This window comes from Panthera tigris, chromosome A2 (assembly GCF_018350195.1).
Source record: "Panthera tigris isolate Pti1 chromosome A2, P.tigris_Pti1_mat1.1, whole genome shotgun sequence".
In the NCBI taxonomy this organism is placed as follows: domain Eukaryota; kingdom Metazoa; phylum Chordata; class Mammalia; order Carnivora; family Felidae; genus Panthera; species Panthera tigris.
In genome coordinates this window covers 88,276,823-88,304,058 of record NC_056661.1, presented here as the reverse complement: position 1 = coordinate 88,304,058, position 27,236 = coordinate 88,276,823, and the positions used below count along the sequence as shown (strand labels likewise).

General features: G+C 36.4%; 1 protein-coding gene across 1 annotated transcript in view; it reads left to right on the top strand.

Moving 5' to 3' along the window:
- SEMA3D (semaphorin 3D) overlaps window positions 1-27,236 on the top strand; it is a 198,866-nt gene that overhangs the window by 132,226 nt on the left and 39,404 nt on the right. Inside the window, exons 8-11 of the mRNA XM_042965395.1 lie at window positions 8,591-8,733; window positions 21,825-21,939; window positions 23,181-23,250; window positions 26,127-26,271. Coding sequence (XP_042821329.1) covers window positions 8,591-8,733; window positions 21,825-21,939; window positions 23,181-23,250; window positions 26,127-26,271 — 473 coding nt within the window. The remainder of the gene's footprint in view (window positions 1-8,590; window positions 8,734-21,824; window positions 21,940-23,180; window positions 23,251-26,126; window positions 26,272-27,236) is intronic.

Genomic DNA, 27,236 nt, shown 5'->3' with positions numbered 1-27,236 from the left:
ATATACTTACCTCGGCTTAAAGCCTAAATATCACTTTGTGACCTTGGTCAAACCTTTCTGTGCATCTAAATTCTTAGTCAAAAATTTGGCATAATAATAGTTATTCACAGTGTGTTCTAAGGATTAAATTAGATCATAAAGGGAAGATCATATTGGGAAATCTGATGGAAGACAATTTTAAGAGCAGTTCAGTGTCAATATTGTCATCGCCATCATTATTATTGTTCTTGAAGGTGAGAAAGGCAGGAGGTTGGACTAAAACGCTGAATCCTCTGTGATTCACTGACATCTATTTAGCATTTCTATTGACCACCTTTCCTTCTCTCTGTCTACATGGTAATTCTGTGAGCTCATCCATTCTCAGAACTTCAACTGCTTCCTGTGTTCCATTTCTTCCTAAAACTGTATTTCCAAACCTTTTTCTGCAACTCAGAGCCCTTAAGAATTTTTTGGGGGGGTACCTTACATTTTCATCCCAGTTTAAAAGAAAGAAACTGATTGTTTTATATGGGAATAAAGATATTTAAGCCTAATAAAGTATATTAGTGCCACTAATGTACTTTGATTTTTTTTAACAAGTTGTTACAAGTTGTGATCCTTTGCTTGAGTTTCTTTAAAAATATGCAGATACAGATACAGATATATAAAAGACTAATTTGGATCTAAAAACCAAAATCCTGTGAATCTAATTTAAAATTATCTTGTTTTCCCTTTCTAATCTGCCCTTCAATACCAGTTTCCTGATTTCTGTCTTAACTTTCTAAACATTGTCTACCCTATTACCTTGAAGTTATCTTTGATTTCTTCCTCTTCCCGGTCCCCTTTATCTTATCTATCACTAGAGACCTTTACTTCCTTTAAAATATCTATCGACCTTGTTCTTTTCATGACCACCATCTTTCTATAGGTCTTTATCACCTTATCCCTGGGTTCTTGACACTATTTTATTGTCTGTTAATTCATTTCCTTCTCTTCTGTTTCAAATTTATTTTATATAGTATCCATGCTGGTCACTATTTTAGGCACTTTTGAAGTATTATTTTATCTAGTGGTATAATCTTGAGAGAATTACTATTCCCATTTTATATTTGAGGATAGATTAGAAGTCAGATATATTGTTCATAGATACCTAGTAGATATGAGATTAACACTCAGGGATGTCTCTCTTGCTCTAGACACATTTTTTAAATATATATTTTATAATGCATTATGTGATCCAACCAAATTCTGCTCTTTTGACTGCACGTCCTGTGCTCTTGGAGCCTCATTTACAGACGGGGTTCATGTTTGCATGTCATGTTATGCAATAGCAAACTGAGAATGTGGGTTTGGTTTTAGGCACTAGAGAAGATAGAGAAAATGTGGTCAGGTAAGTGATGTGGAAGACCTCAGCAGAATCTGTGAAGTCACGGTGAGTGCAAGCATCAGATCAGATGTCAGGTCACAATTAGAAGAGCACGACGCTTCAGGAGACCCCTTCAGCCAAGGAGCTTCTCAGTCCATGGAAACTATGACGCAGTAGGGGATAAATTACAGAAACTATGTGAGATTCTTGTAATGGGGAAGTACTTTACAGACTAAGGCAAAAGATTGGGTTGTGTAAGGAGCATTTCTCCCTTCTGAGAAGCATGCATTTTCTGGGTTGTTGTCAACATGGGGTCCAAAGACAGAGGTCAGTGAATCATCCGGAGTGTGGGGAACAAAAAACAGTGATAGAGGAACTCTGAAGATTATTAGGAATAGTGTTGTCATTCACATGATCTTATTCAACCTCATATTCCATAAGTTAAGACAGCTTGAAGAATGTGAATCCAGGTCTCTTAGTCCCCCAGACCATCCTTCCATCCCAATACCAAACTTCTGAAAGGAATAGTGTATCATATCTCCTGAACCACAAGTCTGCCATTTTCGTGGCAGTTGTGGGAATAAAGGTTGTTTCTGCCTTAACACTGGATCTGACCTATCAGTTACTGATACAGTCTCCTTGACATAAAGCTGCACTATCTAATATAGTAGACACCAGCAACATGTAAACTTAAATTAATTAAACACATTGAAAATTTGGTTCCTTAGTCATACCAGGCACATTTCACATGCTCACTAGCCACATGGGCTAGGGGCTATCATTTTGGACAGCACAGATTTAAAACATTTCCATCATCACAGAATTTTCTATTAGACAGTGCTGGTCTAAATTATACTTATGTATTACGTGCACTAGCCCACAATCAAATAATGCAACACCAGTGTAAATTTTCTGTGCTATTCACATAGCATGTAGATGTGGAACTCACTGCTTGGTTTCATAAATTTGTTGCCAGGTTGAAAGAACTGACAGATATTTGATATTTCAAATGATGGAGTCAGTGTCAATGCCCAATCAGTTTCTTCTATGGATTATTACATCAGTGTGTTATTTATTTCTGGTTAGACAGTTTGAGAGTTTTTTCCCATTCAATTTTGTTCTCTATAGTTTCACTTTTAGTTTAAAATCCTACTCTTTACATGTTTGTGATTACGCTCTTGTAAGTGTACGTTGATATTACATTTGGATTAGGGGAAATAGGAAGGTTAAATGAAATTTGCAGTTGAGTGTCTGTTTAGATAATTAACCATTAAAAAATATGAGTCTTTTAGACGTGAATCTTTTAGAAGTCCATAAAATCCTTGATGCTTGTGTGAATGCCATATTTTGTTCTTTGTCCTGCGTGGGATTAACCAGAGCAAGATCAGCTAACCTCTTCACTTACCAGTCCCAGGATCCTTGTCAGAATTTCTCTAGGACTTTGCCTAATCCAGTTTCAATAGCTTTAAGAAGTATGTATCCTGATTGCTTCTTTGAGAGACTAATCCATCCATTGAATAAATACCTCTCCAGGAGGAGGAAAAATTACAAAGGTGAAATATTACGGGCAGTTCTAGATGAAGTCTTAGATGGTTTCACACTTCTTTTTTTTCACTTTTCTTTATCAGCTTATTCTTAGAACCTATCAGGAAATAGGAATATAGATACAAGCCAGAGTGGTTCCTCAAACACAGTTGAGTTTTTGTGAGAATCTTAGGATAAAGCTTAGAAGTATGACCATTGGGAAAATGAAAACAAACAATGATGCCTCAGATACATATGTTTTTGTTTTCTTTCCTGGAGTAGAGGAGAACTTTTGTTTTATTTTTTTATTTTTAACATGTGGAGGCAGTTTTCATTTGAAGTTTCTCTTGGAGAGTTCTGTTGTCTACAAATTCTCTTTCCACTGAAAAGGATAACATTTTTAAAAAGTGGTAGGAAGAAGATATTACAAGAAGAAGGAAAGGAAAATAAGGAACTCACTACTTGTTAAATCATGGTGTGTGCTCATCTGTGTGCAAAGAGCTTCCTAGGGAGAAATGAAAGAGATGTGTATTGCAAGCTGGGTTGATGCCATTTTCATTTGGCAGTGTCTCTCAGTGTCATGCTAATAGTCCATTTGTGAAAATGCATGATTTCAAACTCTATCCCTATTAGAGCATGTCTTTTAAATGCCAGAGGGGAAAAATGTGCTATTATAATAAAGCCCAGGTGTCTGTTGGTATGATTTTAAATTATTTCATTCAACAACTGTGCATGTCACACACTGATTAAATGATAGCTATTTTTACTCAAACTTGGCCTCAACTCAGGAAGGAGTTTCTTCCTCAAAGTACTAGCATCTGAGTTCTAAGACAGGACCTCAACTGAATCTGCAAGAAAGAAATTCTGTGCTCTTGAAACATATATATACATACATATATATATATGTATATATATATATATATATATATATATTTAACAATTTTTTTTACCATTTATTCATTTTTGAGAGACAGAGCAGAGGAGGGTCAGTGAAAGGGCGACACAGAATCTGAAGCAGGCTCCAGGCTCCATGCTGTCAGCACAGAGCCCAATGCGGGGCTCGAGCCCGTGAACTGTAAGATCATGACCTTAGCCGAAGTCGGACACTCAACTGAGTGCGCCCCCAGGCACCCCTTGAAACGTATATTTTTAACTCATGAGTATGCTTATTATTTATATCACACAATAGAATCCTATTTGATACAAACTCTTCTTTCATAATTAGATTTCTTCATGTAATAAAAACCTCCATCATTCAATTTTCTTACAGTACTCTAAATGATAGTCTTAGAGTACTTAGAGTCTGCATTTAAAAGAGAATCCAATAAAATCAGCTGTCACTGAATAAAGTAACTGTTCATCTATGACCACCTAGGATCTACTGATCATTTATGTTCTATATTAGTTGAAAGGTGAAAGTAACATAAACTGGAAAAATAGCTACTCTGCTTGCCCGCACTGATGTCATAAATAAAATTCCTGGAATGTAGACTAACTAATGTCACATTCTGCCTTTGACCATTTCAAACGCTACCACCTGGCAACACTTGAATAAGGTTTTCAGTATCTAAAGTAGGCTTTTCTGTGTATTTCTGCAGCAGGAGAATATGAATTGCCTGCCATGTTTGTTTGTGCTCCTTTTAGACGTGCTACATTATGCTTTGTTGTAGGATTGATTTTTTTTTTTTTTTTTTTTTTTTTTTTTTGCTGAACTCCATAAACAAGTGAAGAGCTGACAATTTGCTCCTGTAACTTCTTGTCCCTTCTGAGTATCTGAGCAGCTCTCTCTGTCACACTGGAATTCCTTTTACCTGTAATGATTTTCTGTTTCACATCACTGAATTCTCATTTCCTCTCTAGAGAGAGAAGATTAGGTAAATTTTGTACTACCATGGTATTTTTTAAATTATAAGTTCAACTCAATCATGAAATAGGGAGAGGATATTAATTAATGTTACAAGGGTGACATACTTCATGTAGAACTTTTACGTAGATTATACTTAAGGGCGATGATAAATTCTGCTTTATCCCCATTTTGAAGTTCATTCAACTATTTCAAGATAAAACGAGCTAATCATATTCCTAGAAATTGTTATAGGACTATGAATCCCCACTCATAGTGTGAATTCCCATTTTAAGTTCAAATATTTGTTATGATAATACAAGCTAATCATATTCCTATAATTTATGTATATTTTCAGTTTTATCCCCTTTGTGCCATAATCACTAAAGAATTTGTATTTATCACATATATGTGATAAATATATCACATATATTTCTCTCTCCCCTTGTCTTCTCTCCCCTTGTCCATCCATGTGTCTGCATTATTGACCTTTGGTTAATGAGAGCTATCTATATCCTTTTTCCCACATGCAAAATAGTAGTCTAGGTTCAGTGACTCTTAAATTTAGATGCTTATAAGAATCACCTATTATGTTTTATTTATTTTTGTATTTCTTTTTTTATTTAATGTTTATTTATTTTTGAAAAGGACAGAGAGCTAGGGAGGGACAGAGATATATATATAGAGAGAGAATCCCAAGCAGGCTCCACACTGGGAGCGAAAGAGCCTGCATGTGGGGCTTGATCTCACGGCCCACGAGAGCAGGACCTGAGCTGATATCATGAGCAGGATGCTTAACCGACTGAGCCACCCAGGCACCCCAATGAATTTCTTTTTTTTTTAAGTTTATTTATTCATTTTGAGAGAGAGAGAGCAAGCACAAGTGGGGGAGACGCAGAGAAAAATGGAGAGAGAGAATTCCAAGCAGGCTCCATGCTGACAGCACAGAGCCCTACATGGAGCTTGAGCTCACAAACCATGAGGTCATGACCTGAGCCGAAGTCCAGAGTCAGACTCTTAACCCACTGAGCCACCCAAGTGCTCCTATTTTTATATTTCTTTGTTTTTAAAATACACATGGCAGGACACTTGGAGATTTTCCATCCAGGCAGGTAACATTTAGGCTTCTGTAAATCCAACAGATTTCCACAGATTATTATTAATGCCTTTGTCTATGTCTGTGGGAGCCCATAGTTCTATGCTCATTGTCACATTCTCCTTGGAAATCATTGAAAACATCAAGACTTGGGCCTTCTCCTTGGTCATATCTTAGCCATATGTTAATACTTCCCTAATCTGATTTGTAATTGGTTTGAAGAGTCAGTTTTTATTCATTTTTGTACTTTGTGATTGTAGTGGTTTTTCTTGTTCTAAATACCTTGAATATTGTATAGTAGTAATTAAGTATGTTCCTCATTTTCACCAATGTGCTGAACTCCTAATACTTCATTTGTAAGAAAATCTGTGTCCACATTTTTTTAAGGAAACATAATATATTTAAATAAAAATTCGACTTTTTTTTTTGAGAGAGAGAGAGAGCAGGATGAGGGGGGAAAGAGAAGAAGAATAAGAAGAAGAAGAAGAAGAAGAAGAAGAAGAAGAAGAAGAAGAAGAAAGAGAAGAATAAAGAGAGAAAGAGAGAGAGAGAGAGAGAGAGAGAGAGAATCTTAAGCAGGCTCCAGGCTTAGCATGGAGCCCAAAGCAGGGCTTGATCCCAGAAACCTCGGATCATGACCTGAGCCGAAATCAAGAGTCAGGTGCTGAGCCATCCACACTGAGCCATCACACTCGCCTAGAAATGTTAATTTGTGACTACAAAAGAATTTTTACTTTGCTTAGGGGTTCAAAACCAAATGTTTGTAATTTATCAACAATTTAAAAGAGGGGCTGGAGAGAGAAAAATTAAAACATCGTGAGTGAGATTGTTAATGAAACTTGCTATTTTAAGGTTAATTAGAAAACTAAAAATTTAAAACCCTACATGGTTTTCTAAAATTTATTTTTTTACTTAACCTAGGGCTGTATCCAGATGAGATTATCAAGAGCATAAGAATCCACTGGGGTTCTAAACTTCAGGGAAAGGACAGGGAAATAATAAAGAATAAAGGGGAGAAAGTTAATACACAAAATTCCCTCTCACTTTCCCTCTTAAGGTTTCCCATTTAAGCAGAGAAGACACTGGATAGGAGACCCCAGTTGACCCAGCTGGACTGGGACAATAAAGACTGAACTACCCATTGTTTGGAATCAAACATTAACTTTTGTTTATTGAAGAAGGCTATTATGAAGTCTTGTTTGTGGGGCTGTTGACCTATTGCTCTACATTAGCAGGGGGATGATTCTCAGTACTCCTGGGGTACTTGACAATACGGCAGTGTTGATCTTTTTTACCTACCACGTATTCTTTGTTTTGTTTTTGTGGTGGTGTGGTGGTTGTGGTTGGAAACGATTTGTCATGTCTTGTTTCCTGCTTCTCCTTCCTAATGAGTGCTCTTTGCTTCCTTTCAGCCATCTCATGTTTTCTACTTAATTGAAGTCCTTCCTTCCTTACTCAATAAGTATTCTCTTTCTCTACTTTGCCTTCATCAAAAGAACCATTTCTGAATTAGTATCACCTCATTACAGATCTGTTATCTGGTTAATTCACAGTTCTACAAAACCAAGACTTAAAAACGCCCAACACTTTGTAATAAAGGAGTTAGTAACCCCGATTGACTTATCACTGGTGCAGCACAGAAATGGTTGAGTTGCTAATATGTTTTTTCACTCGACTTGTTTTATGGACATATTTCCATGCTGGTGCATTTAGAACTGTGTACTTTGTTTTTATCAGCTAGATATTACTGTAACAAATATTGGGATGTGCTACATTTTCTATCATTCTCTTCTTTGTGGTCATAATAACGATTATTATCCTGAACATCATCTTAATAAATAACATTTATTGAACCCTTATTGTCAGGCATGACCAGATAGCAAGTATTTTACATATATTAATTCACTTGGTTATCATAGCGGTTATCCTACTACGTAGATGATTGGTAGCCTCATATTAGGCATGAGAAAACTGAGACATAGAGAAGACAAAAATTTGCTTAAGGTCACCCTTCCAGTAAGTGGGAGAAACAGAATATAAACCTGGAAAGACTGTCTCCAGAGCCTACACTGGAGTTAACGCAAGCACTATTAATTAGTTGTTTTAATTTCTTTTTTCCCTTTAGCAAGTACACAAAATGCAGCAGATAACATCATAATTTAGCAAATTTGGGGTGTGTTTATAGTTTTCCCTGAGCTCTTCATTATGTACACTGTGATTAAAAAAAATTTTTTTTAACATTTATTTATTGTTGAGAGACAGAGTGCGACCAGGGGAGGGACAGAGAGAGAGAGGGAGACACAGAATCTGAAGCAGGCTCCAGACTCTGAGCTGTCAACACAGAGCCCAATATGGGGCTCGAACCCACAAACTGTGACGTCATGACCTGAGCCAAAGTTGGATGCTCAACTGACCAAACCACCCAGGCGCCCCATGTACATTGTGATTTTAAAAGCAGTGACTTCATCAAATAAAAGGAAAATGTAAAGTTTGAAAGGACTTTCTAAGTAATTTAGTTGAGTTGCAGCAATGGTGAATATCAGCCAGTCGTGTTCTCACCAGGTCTCTGGAGTTCCTAGAGAACTTGCTCGAGACCTCTGCATGCTAATACATGTTTCTATATTGTGTCATGTTTATTTGTGTGGATGTCTTGTTTCCCACATGCCAGTCACGGTTCATTTTTTTTTTTATTCTGCTAATTGTTTCACATTCAAAGACACCAATATTATCTTGGCTGAATTATCTCAGTATTTTAATTTGTAGCTTCTTTTCTTTCAAACAGGAGCAAAATTTATTGGAACTTTCCCTATCCCAGACACCTATAATCCAGATGATGATAAAATATATTTCTTCTTTCGTGAATCATCGCAAGAAGGCACTACTTCTGATAAAACCATCCTTTCTCGAGTTGGAAGAGTTTGTAAGGCAAGATATATTTATCTTACTTAAGGCATGTATGTATATGTATGAACAATTAATCATGTAACATTGAAGTAAGAGTATTTTAATGTCCATCATTCGTAAGTAGTAGGATAAATTCAGACTATCACACTGGTATAATATTTTTTTGAGAGAGAGACAGAAAGAGAGTGAGTGAGAGAGAGAGAGAACACGAGCACGGTAGGGGCAGAGAGAGAGAGAGAGAGAGAGAGAATCTTAAGCAGCTACCACGCCCAGGGGGAGCCCAACACAGGGCTTCAACCCATGACCGACCGTGATCGTTACCTGAGCTGAAATCACGAGTCAGACACTTAACTGTCTGAGCCACCCAGGCTCCCCTTACATATATAATTTTTAACATCCAAAATGAAAAAGGAAAAAAAAAAAAGATTACATTTTTTCCAATATTAGAGCTCTGTTTCATTGTTGGTTTTGTTTTTGTCCAGTGTGAACTGTTATCCAGGTTTGAGTTAGATACTTGGCAGTTTGCTCCTTATATTGACAGGTTACCCCTTCACCAGTTTTCACTGTTCCCAGCAAGATCAAGCATTGTCCTGACCCAGGGAAATTAAGATGCTTTTATACATTAAATTTGATTTTGAAATTGAAAGTAACATAATCACTGGAGTAACTGGAACACTAACAGAATCAGATCTGGTATTTTTTATGAAAACACATCACGCATGTAAAATTATGCATCTTTCTAAGGATCAAATAAGTTGAAACTATGGTTAGTAATATATAGTAAATATTTTCTGGAGCATTCATCTAGATTAGGTTTTGAGAATACATGGGATAAGGGGGGTGGGGCGACGGGGACAAATAAACCGAAATGCAAAACATTTGTTTTGAAGAATACTGCGGTTAGTTTTTAAGATTGCCATTTTATGTAATTTATAGGAAAACAGGATTCTATGACATGCTTACATTTTGTTCCTTTAAGGTTCTCTCTTGAGTGAATACAATCTTTATAGAGTAATAATGCTGCTGGAATCACACTTTTGACTTCAATATATTATTTTGTTGTTGGATTTGTCTTCACTGAAATAACTTTTCTTTCATAGCCAGACACCTTCAGTGTAAACTCTGTTATTAAGAAGAAGAGCTGTTAAGTTAATAAATACTCTCAGTAGGAAGCTTTTTTTGGTCTTGTCCAAACTTTTCATTTTCTTCCATGTGAGCCTATCCCTTTTTTGTCCCAATCTGTACCCTCGGGCTTTTGAGCACATCCAGGGACAGAAATACAAACCATCACTGCACTTAAAGTGCTAATGAAAACATGGCTTTTGAATGAGGCCAGCTCATGAGCACACATCATTCTTTACCTAGTGTCCTGGCCAGGGATGCTGTCTCCCACTGATCCCTTCACCCCCAGGGGACAGAGTTCTCTAAAAAGCATCCTCATTCTTTCCGAGTCCAAGAATTCACAGTAATTTCTCTTGAAGCCTCTTGCCTAGAGATGAATAGCCATTGCTTGGAGTAGTCGTAGTGTGTTAATGTACTGAGGCATGCTTTAAAACAACAGTCTCCCAACTCTGAAAAGCTGTACTGTGGATTGACATCATTTATATAAATGGCTACATTAAATATGTCATAAAAGATTTACAAGTTAGTTTCTGATGAACGCATATAACAAGTTAATGTTTTGTGGGCGAGTTCAATACTTATTTCTTAATAGGTCTAATCCATTCGATAGCAATTAATTCTTTACAAAGTACTCTTTTCACCCTAGTATTGTTGAAAGTTACATTAGAGGGGGAAAATTTAGTTGCCCCACTCATAAATTTTTATATTAAAAATGTGATGTAAACGTGAAGTTTTGGCCCAGGGATATTTAGTTTTAATTATGAACAAACTCCTAAAGAAGTGAAAAGGCAGAGAGAATTGTAGCGCAGGAATCTTCCCACCAGAAAAAATTCTAAGGCCACACAGCAAGATTTTGTCATGCCATTGTGTTTGGATAAAAAGCTAACAAATTGTGAGATCAAATAAGGACATGTGATGGATGAATTTACTTTAAAGAAAAAAAAAAGATGTAATGAAAGTCCTTCTTACATTAGTCTATCTGTTTACTCAATCATTATTTCTAGTTAGTTTCATCTATAGAATTTCCCACTACACGTATGATCTATTAGTTAAAAGTTCACAATATTTGGTTCTACATGCACCTTTAAAATTTCTAAGTTCAGCACGCCCTGCTATGTTTTTAACTTTACTTAATAATTTAGGATTAACGTGTATCAAACAGTGAGCACTTCTAAGTGGAGATTTCACTGACAAGATTAAAAATGACCTGAAATCTTTTTTTAAAAATGTGTTATGTCAAAATAGTAGCAAAAACTATGGTAAGTTTAATTTAAAAAACTGTTCAGCATCATCACTGTTACTGTTACGTATAATTTTCACATAGAAATGTTCCTCTGACATTTTTCAGAACATATTATTCCTCTCTGTCAGTTCATTTTTTTTTTACCCCCATGGGGTTATTGTGATATTGTCATTCAATTTTCAAGAAATGATCACAAATGTATGTCTATGCTGCGGAACAAAATTGACTTCAATAGATATAAGCAAAGATCCAAGAAGGCAGAGATCATGTTAGATAGAATTAAGAGTGAACTGTGCACTTTACTGAGTTTATAAAACTTTTTAGTGATGTGGGACCATCAAAGTATTCATTTACTTAACACATTTTACACAACATTGTGCTAAATCAACAGTAGTTTTATAGAGAATAAAAAGAAAAGAGATTGGTATTTGTATTCGCTGAGCTTGCAACCGGGTAATGGTAATAGTAATGATATATGCATTAAATAAGAAAATACACAGATTAATATATAGAACTGGCAAATGTGGTAGCTGCCAAACTGGGGGAAAAAATCACAGGGTGTGGTTAAGAAACAAGGGTGGGTTTTCGATTGGCTATGGAAGGTTCCTCTGAGAAAGTAACTTTTGATCCAGGGTATTGAAAATGATGAGGACGCTCCAGGGCAGAGATGACAGGGCTAGGGAAGAATGCACCAGGCAGAAGGAAAACACTTGTGAAATTTCAGAGGTGGGAAAATAACATTTAAGCAATCGAGAGAGCTCTGCTGTGACGGGAGCATAACGAGTAAATGGCAAATTAACAGACTAGTGATTCTTTTTCCTTTAGAACATACTTGAAATTTGCATAGTCTGGAGAAGTCTTATCTTCCCTGTTTGTGGTTAGGAGACAGAGACTACAAATACTGACCCCATGATGTACATGAAAGGTCGCGACAAGCTCCCGTCCTATTGGATCCTCGATGCCTTTGTGTTTTTGTTTTTGTTTTTGTTTTTAAGTCGATTTATTTATTTTGAGTGAGAGACACAGAGAGAGAGAGAGAGGGAGAGAGAGACAATCCCAAGCAGGCTCTGCACTGTTACTGCAGAGCCGATATGGGGCTCAAAGAACTCACAAACTGCGAGGTTTTGACCTGAGGGAAAATCAAGAGTCTGTCACTGGATACACTTTAATTCTTCCTTACTCCTGTCCCAGAGACTTTGATACTTGCCCATAGACAGGGACTCCTATATTCTTAGTAATCGTGATTTCCAGAAAGTAAGGCAGAGATTAGGAAAATTCATAAAGAGTGTCTTCTGATTTTTGATACAAAAAAAAAAAAAAACACCAAAAATGGTGTTAAGGGCATAGATTTTATAGTTGGACATGTTGAACTTGACCTGGCTCTGGGATATGCTGCCACAGCAGCCAGTTGAAAATATGAACCTGAGGCTCAGTAGTGTCTGGAATCATGAATTTGGAAATCACCAATGTTTATTGGTTCTTGAAGTCATGGAAGTATGTAAAATTGCCCAAGAAAATATGTAGTAAAAGATCAAAGAGCAAGGATAGAATCCCAAGGAACAATGATATTTAAGAAAAAGCAGAGGAAAATGACCACAAAGACAATTGAGAAGAAATAGCTTGATAGTTGGGTCGAGAGCTGGATGGTAGTGGTGTCACAAATCAGACACAAAAGCTGTCTCGAGAAGAAAGCAGTTGTCAGTGATGTCACACACCAAAAGGAGGTCAGGTAACATTGCAATTGAAAATCAGGTATTACGTTTGGCATCAGGATATCATCAATGACTTTTGCTCAAATGATATGGATATTCGCTACGAAAGCAGATCTAGGCTTCCATTTCCGCTCTACTTCTTCTGAGCTCAGCTTCTTAATGGAGAAAATCAGGGCCCCCATCTCTTCCATGACTATGTTACCAAGCAAATGAAAGACTTAGATGAAATCATATGAATTTGGATGAGGCAGATACTGAGGAAGGAACTGGAAAACCAGAGGGACTTGGATACATCTCTATTTTCGAGCCGTCAACAACATAAAAGATTGACATATGAATAAAGTAAGTTCCTTGTCATACTACAGCGGGTTAAGTGTCAAAAATCACATATACACACATGCACACATCATGCATACACAGTCTCACGTTTGGAGCCAGATCAACTAACTGTCATTGGGAGTGGAAGAGTGGTAGTGGCAGTGTGTGTGTAGTAGGGCCAGGTGGTGGTTAGAGGCAGGTTACTGAAGATTAATAGGAAGAGATGATATTTTATTAGTTTTGATGTTTGAAATCCCCGTTATTATTTTGCCTTCTTTTTTAGCAATGTTTGTACTTGGAAGGTGGATCTTATTTCCGGATATAGTCAAAAGAATTTGGAGACATGCCTGGTGATAATTTTGTGAACAGTTTTTTTGTGTGTGAGCAGTATGACCAATGCAAATTTTAGACAAGAGGTGCGAAAAGGGAGAGACACTAAATAGTGAAGAAGCTGAATTAAAGTATCATTTCGTAGGACAGTGTGGATCAATGAGAGCCTCAGGAGAATAAGTACCTTCCTCTAAAGAATATCTTTCCAACTCAGTCTGTTGTGTATGTTATCAGTTTACGTGGCAGAACACATTTAGTAATGAATTATTTTTCAGTGGGATATCCCTACCTACTGCACTTTCTCGTATTTAAAATACGGTGCTTTGGGGCGCCTGGGTGGCTCAGTTGGTTGGGCGACCGACTTCGGCTCGGGTCACGATCTTGCGGTCCGTGAGTTCGAGCCTGATGGCTCTGTGCTGACAGCTCAGAGCCTGGAACCTGTTTCGGATTCTGTGTCTCCCTCTCTCTCTGACCTTCCCCATTCATGCTCTGTCTCTCTCTGTCTCTAAAATGAATAAACGTTAAAAAAAATTTAAAAAAAATAAATAAAATAAAATACGGTGCTTAGCCTAGATGATTTCTAAAGCCTCGCCAGACTCTGTAGTTCTTTGATTTTGTTGTACAGTCAATATGTTCAAGCACCAAATGGTGCACCTTACACCCCAGGCTGTTCTCATAAATGGTAAATTACACGGATCTTCATGGGGAGGTTATAAACGCTGACCGAAAGAACAGGTGAAACATCATGCAGTAAACCCTCTGAATAGTCCTTTCAGATACTATTATTTATGTCTGTATGTTTATTACCATGCACATGTGTGTGTGTGTCCCTTCAAGACCCACCCTATAAGCTACAGTGTGGAAATACCCGTCACTTCAGTGAGTCTGGCTTGCAGCTTTTCGCCTCAAGCCTGTTTCACATTATTTTTGAATTCTGTTCATTTTTTGGAAGCATTGTCCATTAGCTAGCCCACTCTGGATTCCAGCTCTAGGTTAGGCCCGTTCTCATTTTTTGTTCTGCAGTATTTCCTTTTGTCCTTGCCAGGAATTCAGTTTGGATGGTCCTTTCACATAACTTGCCTGGGGGTCTAATTAATAGCCCTTTGCTTCGATTCCACTTGCATTGTCTACCTTGATATATGGTCCTATTTGGACAATTACTGCCTTTGAAGATTTGTGTTTTGAGGCCGATGACACTTTCCGTATTTATTGATCTCCACTGAGTTGTGGGGTTTTTTTGCTTACTTTCAACGTGTCACTTACAACCTGAATGAGAGATTTAGAGCCACGAGTTACAGATGTGCTTTTGCTTCACTTCCATCTGTTTTCCTGTCAGGAATTCCTAGGCAAGGATTTATACTGTTGCCTTGTAGCTTTTTTTTTTTTTTTTTTTTTTAATTTAATGAGCTCTGATCTTACCTGGGGGGAGGGAGGGAACTGCTTACCATGCGTTGATTTACCTAATTTTAACCTGTTAAATCTTAGAAACTGAATTTTTTAGCATAGTGTCTTACCCAAGTCTTGCATTTCTAATAATGTTTACAAATTTTTGAAGTAGTTAGAAAAACATGTTCTCCATTTTGATTCTCCAATGGCAAATCAAAAACAGTCATCTTTAAACACTAGAATCCTTTTTAGAAAAAAAGAAAGTATTGGTGCCTTGAAAGCCTCTTCAGAATGGATCTCTTAAAAATCACTGTGCTTAATACCTGCCATACAAGTTTTTTTGTTTCTTTTTTCTTCTCCTCTCCCCTTTGTCTGAGATGTTTGAGTTTCTACAGTTTTGTTTCTTTTACTACTAAGGGATTTCAAGATTATTTGTAGATGAACTAAAATACTCCTTCTTTTTTTTTATGTCTATTTATTTTTGAGAGAGAGAGAGCAGGGGAGGGGCAGAGAGTGGAGAAGACAGGATCTGAAGCAGGCTCAGTGCTGACAGCAGACAGCCCGACACAGGGCTCGAACTCATGAACCGTGAGATCATGCCCTGAGCCAAAGTCAGATGTTCAACTGGCTGAGCCACCCAGGTGCCCCAAAGTTTCCTTATTTTCTTATTTTGCCTTTTTTTCTTCGTGGTCATAAATGTATTACTATTATTTTTTTGCATCTCAACAAAACAGTTACATGAAATGTAGTTATAAGACATTGCAAAAGAAGATGAGGGCTGAAAAGGAAAGCAAAACGGCACAGTTCTCTCATTTGATTTGGTCTGCATAACTTCACCATCTTCCATTAGTTTACTTATTGTATAATGTCCTCATTTAAACTCTTGCTCTCAGTATAATATTGTATTTTAGTGTTTATGACATGCTTTCCTTGAGAGGCTCTTGGGCTCTTATTCCAGGTTTCACTTTTTGTTTCTATCACATCACGATCATAGTTTCCAGCTTCTAAATGGGCCATTCTGTGTTTGGAATGACCTTATCATTATTATTTACTTACACAGCCCCATACAGACCATCTGTATTAAGTTTACAAATAAAACTCGTCCCTAGAAATAACTGTGTGAAGACTGAGGCAGCACAGGGCAAAGTACATTGGACAATTGCTCTGAAATGTCAGTTGCTGTGGTCCTATCTCCAGGACTTCCTGGGGTGATGGGTCTTCAGGCGATTCGGAGGCATATCTCAACACAAGGCTGTTTGAGACCTGCAAGGGACGGCTGTTATCATAAATGACATATCAGATAAAGAATATGAATGATGCATTGAAATACAACAGGCATTACATTGAAAACATGAAAGTATTAACTTGCCCTTATCTTCTTGAATGTGTAAAAAGGGTCAATTGCAAGCCTGTGTGTTGACCTCAGCGTGGCAGTTTCAGTTATGGAAAAACATGTTTATGGATTCACAATATTGTGGTATTTAGATTACACTTCAAAAGAAAAGAGGTAGTATTAACTGAAGCTTAAATCTCTGAGACTAAATGTCATTAGTGGCTAGAACTGGGGAGAAGTGTGCACAAAAGATGCATGGATGATAGCTTTGCAAGTGTTTCAGGAATTTGCATCCTCTGCTGGCACAAAGGTGCAGAAGAGCATTAAGCAAAAGAACTAATTTTAAGCAAAGAAGAATTTATGAACTCCGACTCCAGCATCAAACCCTTGATTTTTTCCTTTTTCTTCTTTAAGTGATTAAGAGTTGTTATTCTTCAGTGTTTGTTGATTTGAAAAAGCTAGTGACTTTCAACTTGAATTCATTAACATGGTTACAAATTTCTGAATGCTAATCCATATTTTAATAGAATACAACACGTTCCCAAATATCTTGGAGATTTCATTGATTACTAAAATCTTTAGGATTCGAGAGCATAGGAGCCGAAAACCGATTCTTACTTGGTCCAAGAGCTTCTGTTTCCCAAGATATAGGTGGGAATGACCATATTTATAAAGTGTGAAGAGATCCTCAAAGAGGATGATGTATACAGATAAAATCATGTTTAGCAGATGAAGCCAGCATAGTGACCCAAAGGTCAAAAGACACACTCAATAAAAGTTCATGTGTGACAGTTTGTAGCTACTCCACATGTCTATGCAAGATTTATAAGGACTGGAGTCTGCTGGGACAGTAGAAGCAGAATGGAGTCACCATTAACCTGCCTTCTGACTGATCTACCCATTAGCAGCCTATGATTAGAAGATCATGGTATTTCATAATATGCAGCCATCACCTGACTCAGAGATAGTTTATTTTATAGCCGCTGAAAGATTGTAAATTGTGTTTTGTTTCATCTTCTGTCTTTTCTGTTTTCATTAATCCCTTTACACTTAAGAAATATCGCAAACATACAAGAAGCCACAGAGAATAAGAAAATAGGCACCCTCTGCATTCACCACCATGTGGTCTGGCTTGTTTACATTTAATTTCTTTGTTACTTTCATCCGCATCTTTGTGTAGAGAATGTCAAGGCTTTTGGCAATCTGACTACAAAGAAGCTGTGATAGAGTGGAGACACAGAAGTGACTGGTGACTAAAAGCTGCTGATTCTGACATCTCAATAATAAATCTATTGTGTTAGTGAGATGGCTGCGTTCTTTAGAACTTCACAGAAATAAGCAAGGAGGTGACAATTTAGTACAAAAGTGGTTACCTCCCTTTCAGCCCTCTTCTGTGCTTAAGGTTCTCAGGGGGGGATTTGGTGGATTTGCAAACAAATCCAGGCACTGAGAGCTGGTCAACAGTCAGTCAATTGACACTTCCCTACAGGAGAAATACAACCCCTCGTGAATTGAACTTTGCCATCCCAGGTCATGCTTCTGGATGTCTGTAAGAGTTACTATTCAGTCATTAAATGCTTATGATCCATTCCTGAGAACTATTATCCCAGAAATTATACTTGTTTCCCTGCTGACAGCAGGTGGCTTTCATCTTTGACCTGGATTTTTTTTGTTTGTTTGTTTGTTTTATCTTTTTATTCCTTGAGGGAGCATGGAAAGGCTGCTAGACGGATAGGCAAGCACATTTAAAGATTCTTTTGTTCAAAGGATTGCAATTTCCATTTGTCAGGTTAAAAAAACAGATATGCAGGCCACAGTGTAAGTTCCTTTCCTGTCCAGCAAATTTGAGCCTAGTAGAATAATTAGAATTTTTTCATGGTTTGTCTTAAACATGAGTGATAATTGCAAGGAGAGAGAGGGGGACACTTTGCAAATAGGCATTTATTGCTATTTTTATCTAATAAAATGCTTAAAAGGGAATGTGATTGCTGATTTTTATGATGAAGTAGTGATGTATACACCTGTTAAAGGAATGTTGTGGAGCAAATATTTGATATATCTGTTTATTCATTTAACAAAATAATTTGAGCAACTATGCTATGCCAGGGGAAAGCAATAAACCAGAGTCCTTAGCATTCAATTCATGATAGCTAATATTTTGAATCAGCACTGTTTTTAGTATTTATAGCTGACTCAAAATTGCAAATATAGGCAATGAAAAATTTTACAAATTATAAATATGTAAGAAGAATACATTAAAATGGAAAGATTTTCACTTAGAGCTTAGTACAAGGAGGAGTCTGCTACAATAAGACTATATGAAGACAGAACACATATGTGAATGTAAAAATATATAAATCAAGGTTGATGAGAAAGATGAGATATCTTACTTTTTATTTTTAATTTTTAAAAATGTATTCTAATATTTATTTTTGAGAGAGAGAGTGTGTGTGTTTGTACTGATAGGTGAGGGGCACAGAGAGAGGAAGATAGGGAGTCCGAAGCAGGCTCCGCGCTGTGGGTGCAAAGCCTATTGTGAGATCTGGGGCCGGAACTCAGAAACCGTGAGATCATGACCTGAGTCAAAGTCGGACGCTCGACGAACTGAGCCACCCAGGCACCCCTATTTTTAAATTTTTTATAAAATCTCTTTCTTCCCAAATAATTCCAGGTAGCATTTCTCGCTGAGATCCTATGAAACGTTAACACAGAATTCATCCTTACTAAAAGGAAGCACCAGGGGTTTTTCCTATTCATATTAACATCTGGATTTATATTTATGAAATGATCTGAGGATATTAGCGGTAAAAATAAAGGCCGTGTCTAGATAAATCTGCCTTCACATCTGTAGCCATCGTTAATCATCCAATAGCCAGCTGAAATATTGGTTATGTTTGTTCTTGCACAATGATACTGCAATAATAGAAGCACCATATACAAAACATAAATTCAAAAGCAATTATAGACATGTTTGTATCTAGATGGTTATTATATAAAATATATTAGGTATTAATTTTCTTTCACTCCCTTGTAGTAACTCTCGATACTAAATAACATATTACTAAATGACATAAATACTTTGGCCTGGTATTAAAGCTTTCCTTGAATGTACTCCAATATCCTTTTATAACATTCTCTTCCACTATTTGAATTTATCCCAGTATTTGCCTATACCAAATTTGTCCTGGTTCTCCCTATGTGTGCCTTTTTTTTTTTTTTTAATGTTTACTTATTCTTGAGAGACAGAGAAAGAGACAGAGTGTGAGCGGGGGGGGGGGGGGGGGGGGTAGGGTCAGAAGGAGAGGGAGACACAGAATCCGAAGCAGGCGCCAGGCTCTGAGCTGTCAGCACAGAGCCCGACGTGGGGCTTGAACTCAGGAGCCATGAATTCATGACCTGAGCCGAAGTTGGACGCTCAACTGACTGAGCCACCCAGTTGCTCTGATCCATGCATGTTCCAAAGTCTCCCACCTGTTGTCCTTTCCCCCTCTTTTCTAGCACCAAGAATATTTCCTGAACCAATCTCTGATCCCACTTATCATTTTAAGAACAATATTGAATTTAACTCTTCAGTGAGGCCTGTACTCATTTTTTTTTTTTTTTTTTTTTTTTTTTTTTTTTTTTTTTTTTTTTTTTACTACAGAGACCTTTCAGAGGAGACTTAAATTCTATGGCATTTATCTATACTTTCTAAGGGCACTTTCTAAGGGCATCAATTTTATCTAGTATTTTTTGTTTCTCACTAATAATTGAACATGCTCTTATTAAACACCTGATAAGCAGGATATTAGTGACATATGTGCAGTGATGTAGGATGAAAGGAATAGGGAGTGCGTTTTCTGGAAAGAATGAAAAATTATGAGAAAATCAACTTAATGTTCTTTTGCTTTGTATTATCACCATGTGTCAGCAATTCTAAACAGTATCAGTGTCAAAATACAACTGCCAGGAAGGTCTTTTGTTGGTCCAGTTTCCAAACAATCACCGTAGTTATCACTGAGTTTATATAATGTATCTGTCAGCACACACGCGAACTCAGTTACACATGCGTTCCAAGACTAAGTGCACATTGATTTGGATCATTTAAAATTTAAAACAGCGAGACATAGTGCAAACTCCGAGGTGCAATTTTTGTTCAAGTGCAAATTTTAGTTCGTATATGAAATATTTTCTTGAATTTCAGTGTCTTTAAATTTCAATTTTTTTTACATCGTTGTAAGCCTAAAGAACAAATCAAGGAAGTAAAAATTATTACTCATTTATACAGAGCTATTTCTGAAAAGTATTCAGTTGTGTAGCAGAGAGGGTTATAAAGTGGGATTCATTCACTCTGGGTGTCCCGGTGTGCCTCTGGTGTTAGGTGCTGAGGCTATAAGGATAGTTACGGTCTGTGGTCTCAGGGACCTCATTGCCTTCTCAGCTCTCCCACAGTTCTGTAGATTTCTGAGATTTGCTCTGTTACTAAGATTATATCACATGGAATTTGGATTTCCCCATCACCCAAGTTAGCACTCAAAGGGATCTCTGTCTTCCTTCCCCTTTCCTTTCTTCTTCCCCCTTTCTTCAAGAATAGCAACTATTTCTGTGACTTTGAATTCTCCTGTTTGGAGTAGTCATTGATACTTTTTTATAATTGCATTTAATTTTCAGAGATAACGAAGCAGAGGGAATACAGTTCCTAAATATTCAAAGTTAGTATTTGACAGTGAACTTTGTATTAAATTTGTAAGACATAGATTGCATGCAGGATAAGAATGTTTATATAATTTACATTTAAATGTAAATGCATTAATGGAAATCATGGCTGTGAAAGTAATTTTTGAAAGTTGAGTTTAAGTACTTAATATATTTATTTCATGAAACAGTCTCATCTTACTTATTGTAAACTTAGCAGATCTAGTCAAATAACAATCGTATTAATTTTGTATTCATATTTAGGGACATATTAAATTAAAAATAAGAAATAGATGTTTTAATGGTGAATTATTGAATTGCATTGCCCTATTTATTTTATTGAATTGATTTAAATGCTTATGTTTAGTAAGTGTCTAAAGAACATTTTTAATGAAATACTTCAGAGTTAAAAAAAAAAGTATGGAAATACATCAGTTAGCATTTAAAACAAGATTGGTTTTATATGTATGTTTGTGTTGCCTTACTGTTTAATTAGTAGGGCACCAAAAGACTTTTGAAAGTCTACACCAAGGCATATTTCTAAAGATCATAATGATCTTACTCATATGTGTAATATACAAGTCAGTTCTAGTATTTATTGAACACAAGTTGTCTGGCCCTTTACTAAGCATTGTACACAAATTTTTCCATTTAATCATCAGAATAACCAATTTCAAGGCATTAATCGTATTTGTTCAGTGGAGACTTGGAGAATTACATAGCCTTTTGTAGGCCATGGGGCAACCGTTGACAGAGGTGAGATTTGATTCCAGGTCTCACTTATTTACTAGATTGCCTTGCCAGCCTCTACCTATCCAGAAGAGCTGAATTATATTCATTGAACCATGAGAAGAACATGTAATACTAAGAGACAAAACTGCCTTTTCCCTTGTTTCAAAGTTCAAAGCCCTAAATATGTAGGCTCCTTGTCTTTGTGAACAAAGACATTAACTAAATCTGTATCTCTATTATTTTCCTTTTCTTTTTTTTCCAGAATGATGTTGGCGGACAGCGCAGCCTGATAAACAAATGGACAACTTTTCTTAAAGCCAGATTGATTTGCTCAATTCCTGGAAATGATGGGGCTGATACTCATTTTGATGAGCTACGTAAGTCACATCCTCCTTTTTTTCTTGAAAATGTCTTACTGCCTAATAAATTCAGCATTTATTTTACTTCAGCCCAGGACAGCTGGCAGGAGTGTTATTACTAAATTCATACAAAGAACATGGAGGTGTTCTAAGTCTCAGAGCATATTGTAATGAAGCAATTCCTCTTTTCGTAAGCGTTCTCAAAGTTATGAAGGAAACAAAGCCGCAGCAAGAGACACAAAGCTACTAGCAATGGTTCTATAGAATCCATCCATTCTCCATGTGGTGTTTTACTTTGGAAGGAGCAGCAGTCTATAGGGAGCAAGAACTTGGGTTCTTTATTCTGCGGGTGCCCTCTGCTGGAGAGCACAGGAGATGGGGAGAACTCGCTCCCGCTCACTTGTTAAGAAAAAGAATACTGAGAAAAGTGTTAGACGGATTATTCTCTTTCATTTCCCTTCTTTACTCGCCTCAAAGCTAATTCTAGAAGGGATGTTTTCAGTTATATATAAAGTTAGCATCATCAAATCTTATCTTTTAAACTTGTTTTTGCCATGCAGTGTAAAAATGATTTTATCATTGAATGATTTTATCATACAACATATAAAGTATATATATATATATATATATATATATATATATATATATATTTGTTGTTGTTGTTTGAATGTTCATGACTGATCTTTCATGTTGTATATAAGTATGCTCACATCCTAAAAAATCTTTTGAAGGATATTATTTACACATATTTTGGTATCAATACTGTGCAAGTGATTAGAAAATGCTGAGCAAGTTGTTACATAAGTAATGTTGCACAAGTAATTAACTTGTGTAGCCATTTTTATATTGTTAGCAAATAGATAATTAAATCACTAGTAAGTTGACACAGTTACAGGACAAGATTTTTTTTTTTTTTACATTGGAGGGTAAAAATAACCTAGGTTTTTAATTTTTATTCTGTATGAAATCACATACTTCTGATTGGAAATAGTCATGGAGATTATCAAGCAAATCATCCCATTTATGGGTGATTGAAGTAAACATCTAAGAGGTTAGATATCCAGTTCAGTGTCGCATAGCTAGTGAGAAAACCAGTCTTTAACCTTTAATTTCTTGTCATAATGTAATGACTTTCACTGTTATTTTACAGTATTTTATATACTGCAGAGTCTCAGGAATACTGTATGCTGAAAGAAAAAGCAAACATGTAATACTGAAATATAAAAATATAATGAATCATTATTTCTTCCCATTAATAGAGGATATTTACTTACTCCCCACAAGAGATGAAAGAAATCCTGTAGTATATGGAGTCTTTACCACAACCAGGTAAGTTCAAAAAATGCTTGTAATTCTATAGAATTGTTATGTATATGTAAGAAAACACAGTTGTATGATTTTTTTGTCCCTTTTGTGTGAGAAAAAATACCCCATTTTTCATTTTATTTTTTCACTTAGTGTTTCTTAGAAATCTCTTAATATCAATACATAAAATGTCTCTTGGTTCTTTTTCTTCCAGCAGAGTATTCCTGTATCAACCACCACAATTTATTTAGCCTGTCTGCTATACATAGACGTTTCCATTATTTCTAGTGCTTTGGTGGTACGCGTAATGCTTCACTGACTAAGCTTGTATACATGTTGTTCTCTGTATGAGCAAGTATATCTGGGAGCTAAATTCCCAGACGAAAGTTACTGGGTGCAAAGGTGTGTGCATATACTAACCATAGTAAATAGGTCAAGCTGGGTGACGTAGAAGTAGTATTAAAGAAATACATGTCTTAGTCATTGGTTTGGCTGAAATCACGAGACGGGACTTCTGAAATGTCCTCCCATACTATCTTACGTGCGCTTCGCCATCACCCTACAAAGCTGGGAGTTTGGCTGTTATCACCATATCATTATTGCTCTACTAGCTTAAACAAAGGAAGTTCGTATGACTTACCCAAAGAAGACGAGCCAGTTAGTAGTAAAGGTGGCACTAGAACTGAAGGTGTTTTCTTAATTTCCACCCCTGTGTTTTTGTCTTCTTTCTATATAATACTGTCCTGCACCTGTCTCTGAGACTCTGTGACTTCCTTCCTTAAAAGTTGCCCTAGCACCTATGAATCTTTCTCAAAAAATATAGGGACCTTACGTAATTTTATTTGAATTTAATTTTGTTTAATTCAGCAACTTACCTTTGACCCTGGTACGCCTTTTACGATATTCCTGTTACATATTGCTGACTGCAATACCTTCTTTGAACTACTTTTTTACTTTTTCCACAGCTCTGCTATGAATATTTATATAGATATTAGTATTGGAAGTGTTGGTGGTGTTGGTAATAGAGAAATGGGCCTACTGCCTCCTTTTGAAAAAATTATTAAAATAGTTTGTAGGCACATTATCATTTCTTTTCTGTGAAAATTACCTTCACTTAGTTTGCCTTATACCAATAGTGTTCATCATATGTCAGAACACAAAATGCTCTTTGGCTAATTATGAGATATAGAATGTGAATATTTCAAATGAAAGTAAAGAAGATACCCTAACAAGCTGCCATTCGGACTCCCATTTTTCTGCTCATTTGTATCTGGACTAAAAAGATGCAGGAAGAGCAAGTAAGTGTCTGGAGTCACTCAAGTTAAGTATCTCAGCCCTGGTTCTCTTGGCATCTTTCCATTCACAGAACTGTCTTTGAAGTCACTGTGTTTTCCACACACAAGGCATCGATATGTGCCAGGGAAATACAGCTCCGAGATAGTTATCTTTTTTCTCCTACCAAGTTTCTGCCCACCCAGAGTGCGAAGTTACAAGTCCACTCTTTGTTCTTGGTGTACTTAATTATTCTATTTTGAATGGCGCCCTGAGGACTGAGGTAACGTTGGGATGCATGGCACATCTTTTATCCAATCAGAAGATGTAGTGAATCTGCAACAATAGCAATACCACAAAGCACGATGCACCATCATTCCTTTAGAATATCCTAGGCGGATGATGTGATTTTATGGGGGCGTCACCTTCTTTCTTAGCAGCTAGTTTTCTTCCAGCTGCCTGTTTGCCATCAGCTCTGGATGTTTCCCATTAATGTCATTCCAAGAATATTAATGGTCGAGCTAGAGAATCTTTGGCTCATTTGTATAGTGCTGAGATGATATGTCTCTTAGCTCCTAGGGGGTGATCTCGTTTTTATGAATAGGAATCACCGAAAGTTTTAGATGCAGAGAAAATGTCTTTTATTTTCCAGAAATAAAACAAAAATGAAACATCTGATGACAGTGTTAACAATTTTCACCATTAATTTGCAAAAAATTGTGGAATCCTCATAGAGCTTTTCTGCTTCTTAATTATGTGTGCTCCAGTCCTGTGTAATTAAGATAAATTTTAAGGGTCAGATAAAGTACATACATAAATTCAAGAAAAAATACAGAGATTAGGGAAGAAGCAAAAGAGAGTTTCAACATTTTTTAAATTAATAAAAATTGTATGAGGAAATTCTTAATAGTCAATATTTACGGCCATTTGCTCACTGTAAGAACACTTAAATAGAAGGGCATGTGGGTGACTTGGTTGGGCGTATCACTTTGTCATGATCTCACATGTTCATGGGTTCAAGAGCTGTGTTGTGGTTCGGATTCTGTGTCTCCCTCTCTCTCTGCCCCTCCCTGCTCACGCTCTCTCTCTCAAAATAAAATAAGCATTGAAAAAAAAAAGAAAACACAAATGAGATATTTATTATTTACGTATCTAAAATGCTCCTCTTTAAAAAAGTAGGTGATGTAACTTTTTATTTTGGAAGTTCTTTGGGAGGCATCAGGCCGTAAAAACTTCAAATGAAATTCAAAAGCATGTCTATAAATATGATACTCTTTTCTGCATATTTCCTTCTATCCTCCAGTTTTCCTAGGGAACTCCTATGTATCTGTCAAGTGTCAGTGTAGGCGCCATCTACTCTGAAAACTCACCAGACAGCCTTGTGTTGGAGTTCCATTGCATGCTTGCTTAGCTTACTACAATCATCTGTAAGGTAACTGCTCTCACACTTTTTTCAGGCTTGCTTGCTTATAAGCTCCTTAAGGGCATATACACACATTTTGTCTGCAGCACCTATCAAATGGAATGTGCCGCATTACTTTGTCCACACACCTGGTTATAATATGTGCTCAATAAATGTGCATTGAGTGATGTACAATGAATGATTGGACCATTCTGCTTTTTTTCAGCTCCATCTTCAAAGGCTCCGCTGTTTGTGTGTACAGCATGGCTGACATCAGAGCAGTTTTTAATGGTCCATATGCTCATAAGGAAAGCGCAGACCATCGTTGGGTGCAGTACGATGGAAGAATTCCTTATCCCCGACCTGGCACTGTATGTATCCAACTTAAAAATCAAATTATTTTTATAAGCCCATATCCTCTTTCCAATTCTATTATAATAAACTATGCTCATTCACCACAGCAACATGTGCTGTGCTTTTGAAAATACCTATTATTTATTTACAGTCATACATTAGCATTTCCATCCTTCATTGGAACTTAACTTTTTTTTTTTTTCCCCTTTTGAGTAAGAGCTTTAGATACTACAGGAAACAATGATTATATCATAAGGATCAGGCTATGCTGAAAATATAGTGCCTATCCTCAATAAGTCTACAGAATCATCAAAATGATTCAATATGTAGAATGACAAATATTCCAAGTTAAATGAAAATGCCAAATAAATATTTATTTCCCACTTACAGCTCTGTATATAGGTAGAGTCTTTGGGTCCTTGTTTCTACTTTAAAAGACAACACCAATTCCAATAGTTCATGTATTTCTTTATTATGTTGCATCTGTTAAAAAAAAAAAAGACTTTGCAGTGTGAAATCTGTATTTGCATTATAAATGGCAAGTTTTTGTTTTGTTTTGTTGATGTGATTAAAACAGTTTAAGTTATTTAAATATTTTAAGGTTGGTTAATTGATAAAATATAAAGAAATACATGCTCTTTTTTCCACTTAAGATTCAATATGAATATTTCTACCAGGAGCTCTAAAGCATTCCTCACAATCTCTGAGAAAAAGTATTGACTTAATCCAGCCAATTCTACTGAATTTTGTCTTTTCATATGTTTGTCCTTAAACAGGAAACAGTTGGTAACCAGGCTTTTTCAGGCTTTCTCTTTTCATCTTCCTGTTACATAACCTAATTAAATTTAGGAAACACACTTTAGAACTGTGACTATTTTCCCTTTCGTAATTCCTCAATAGAAATATGTTTCAAATATGTTTTATGGACTGATTATAAGGTTATCACACTTGGATGGAAAAATTATTTTGCAAATACTGTGAT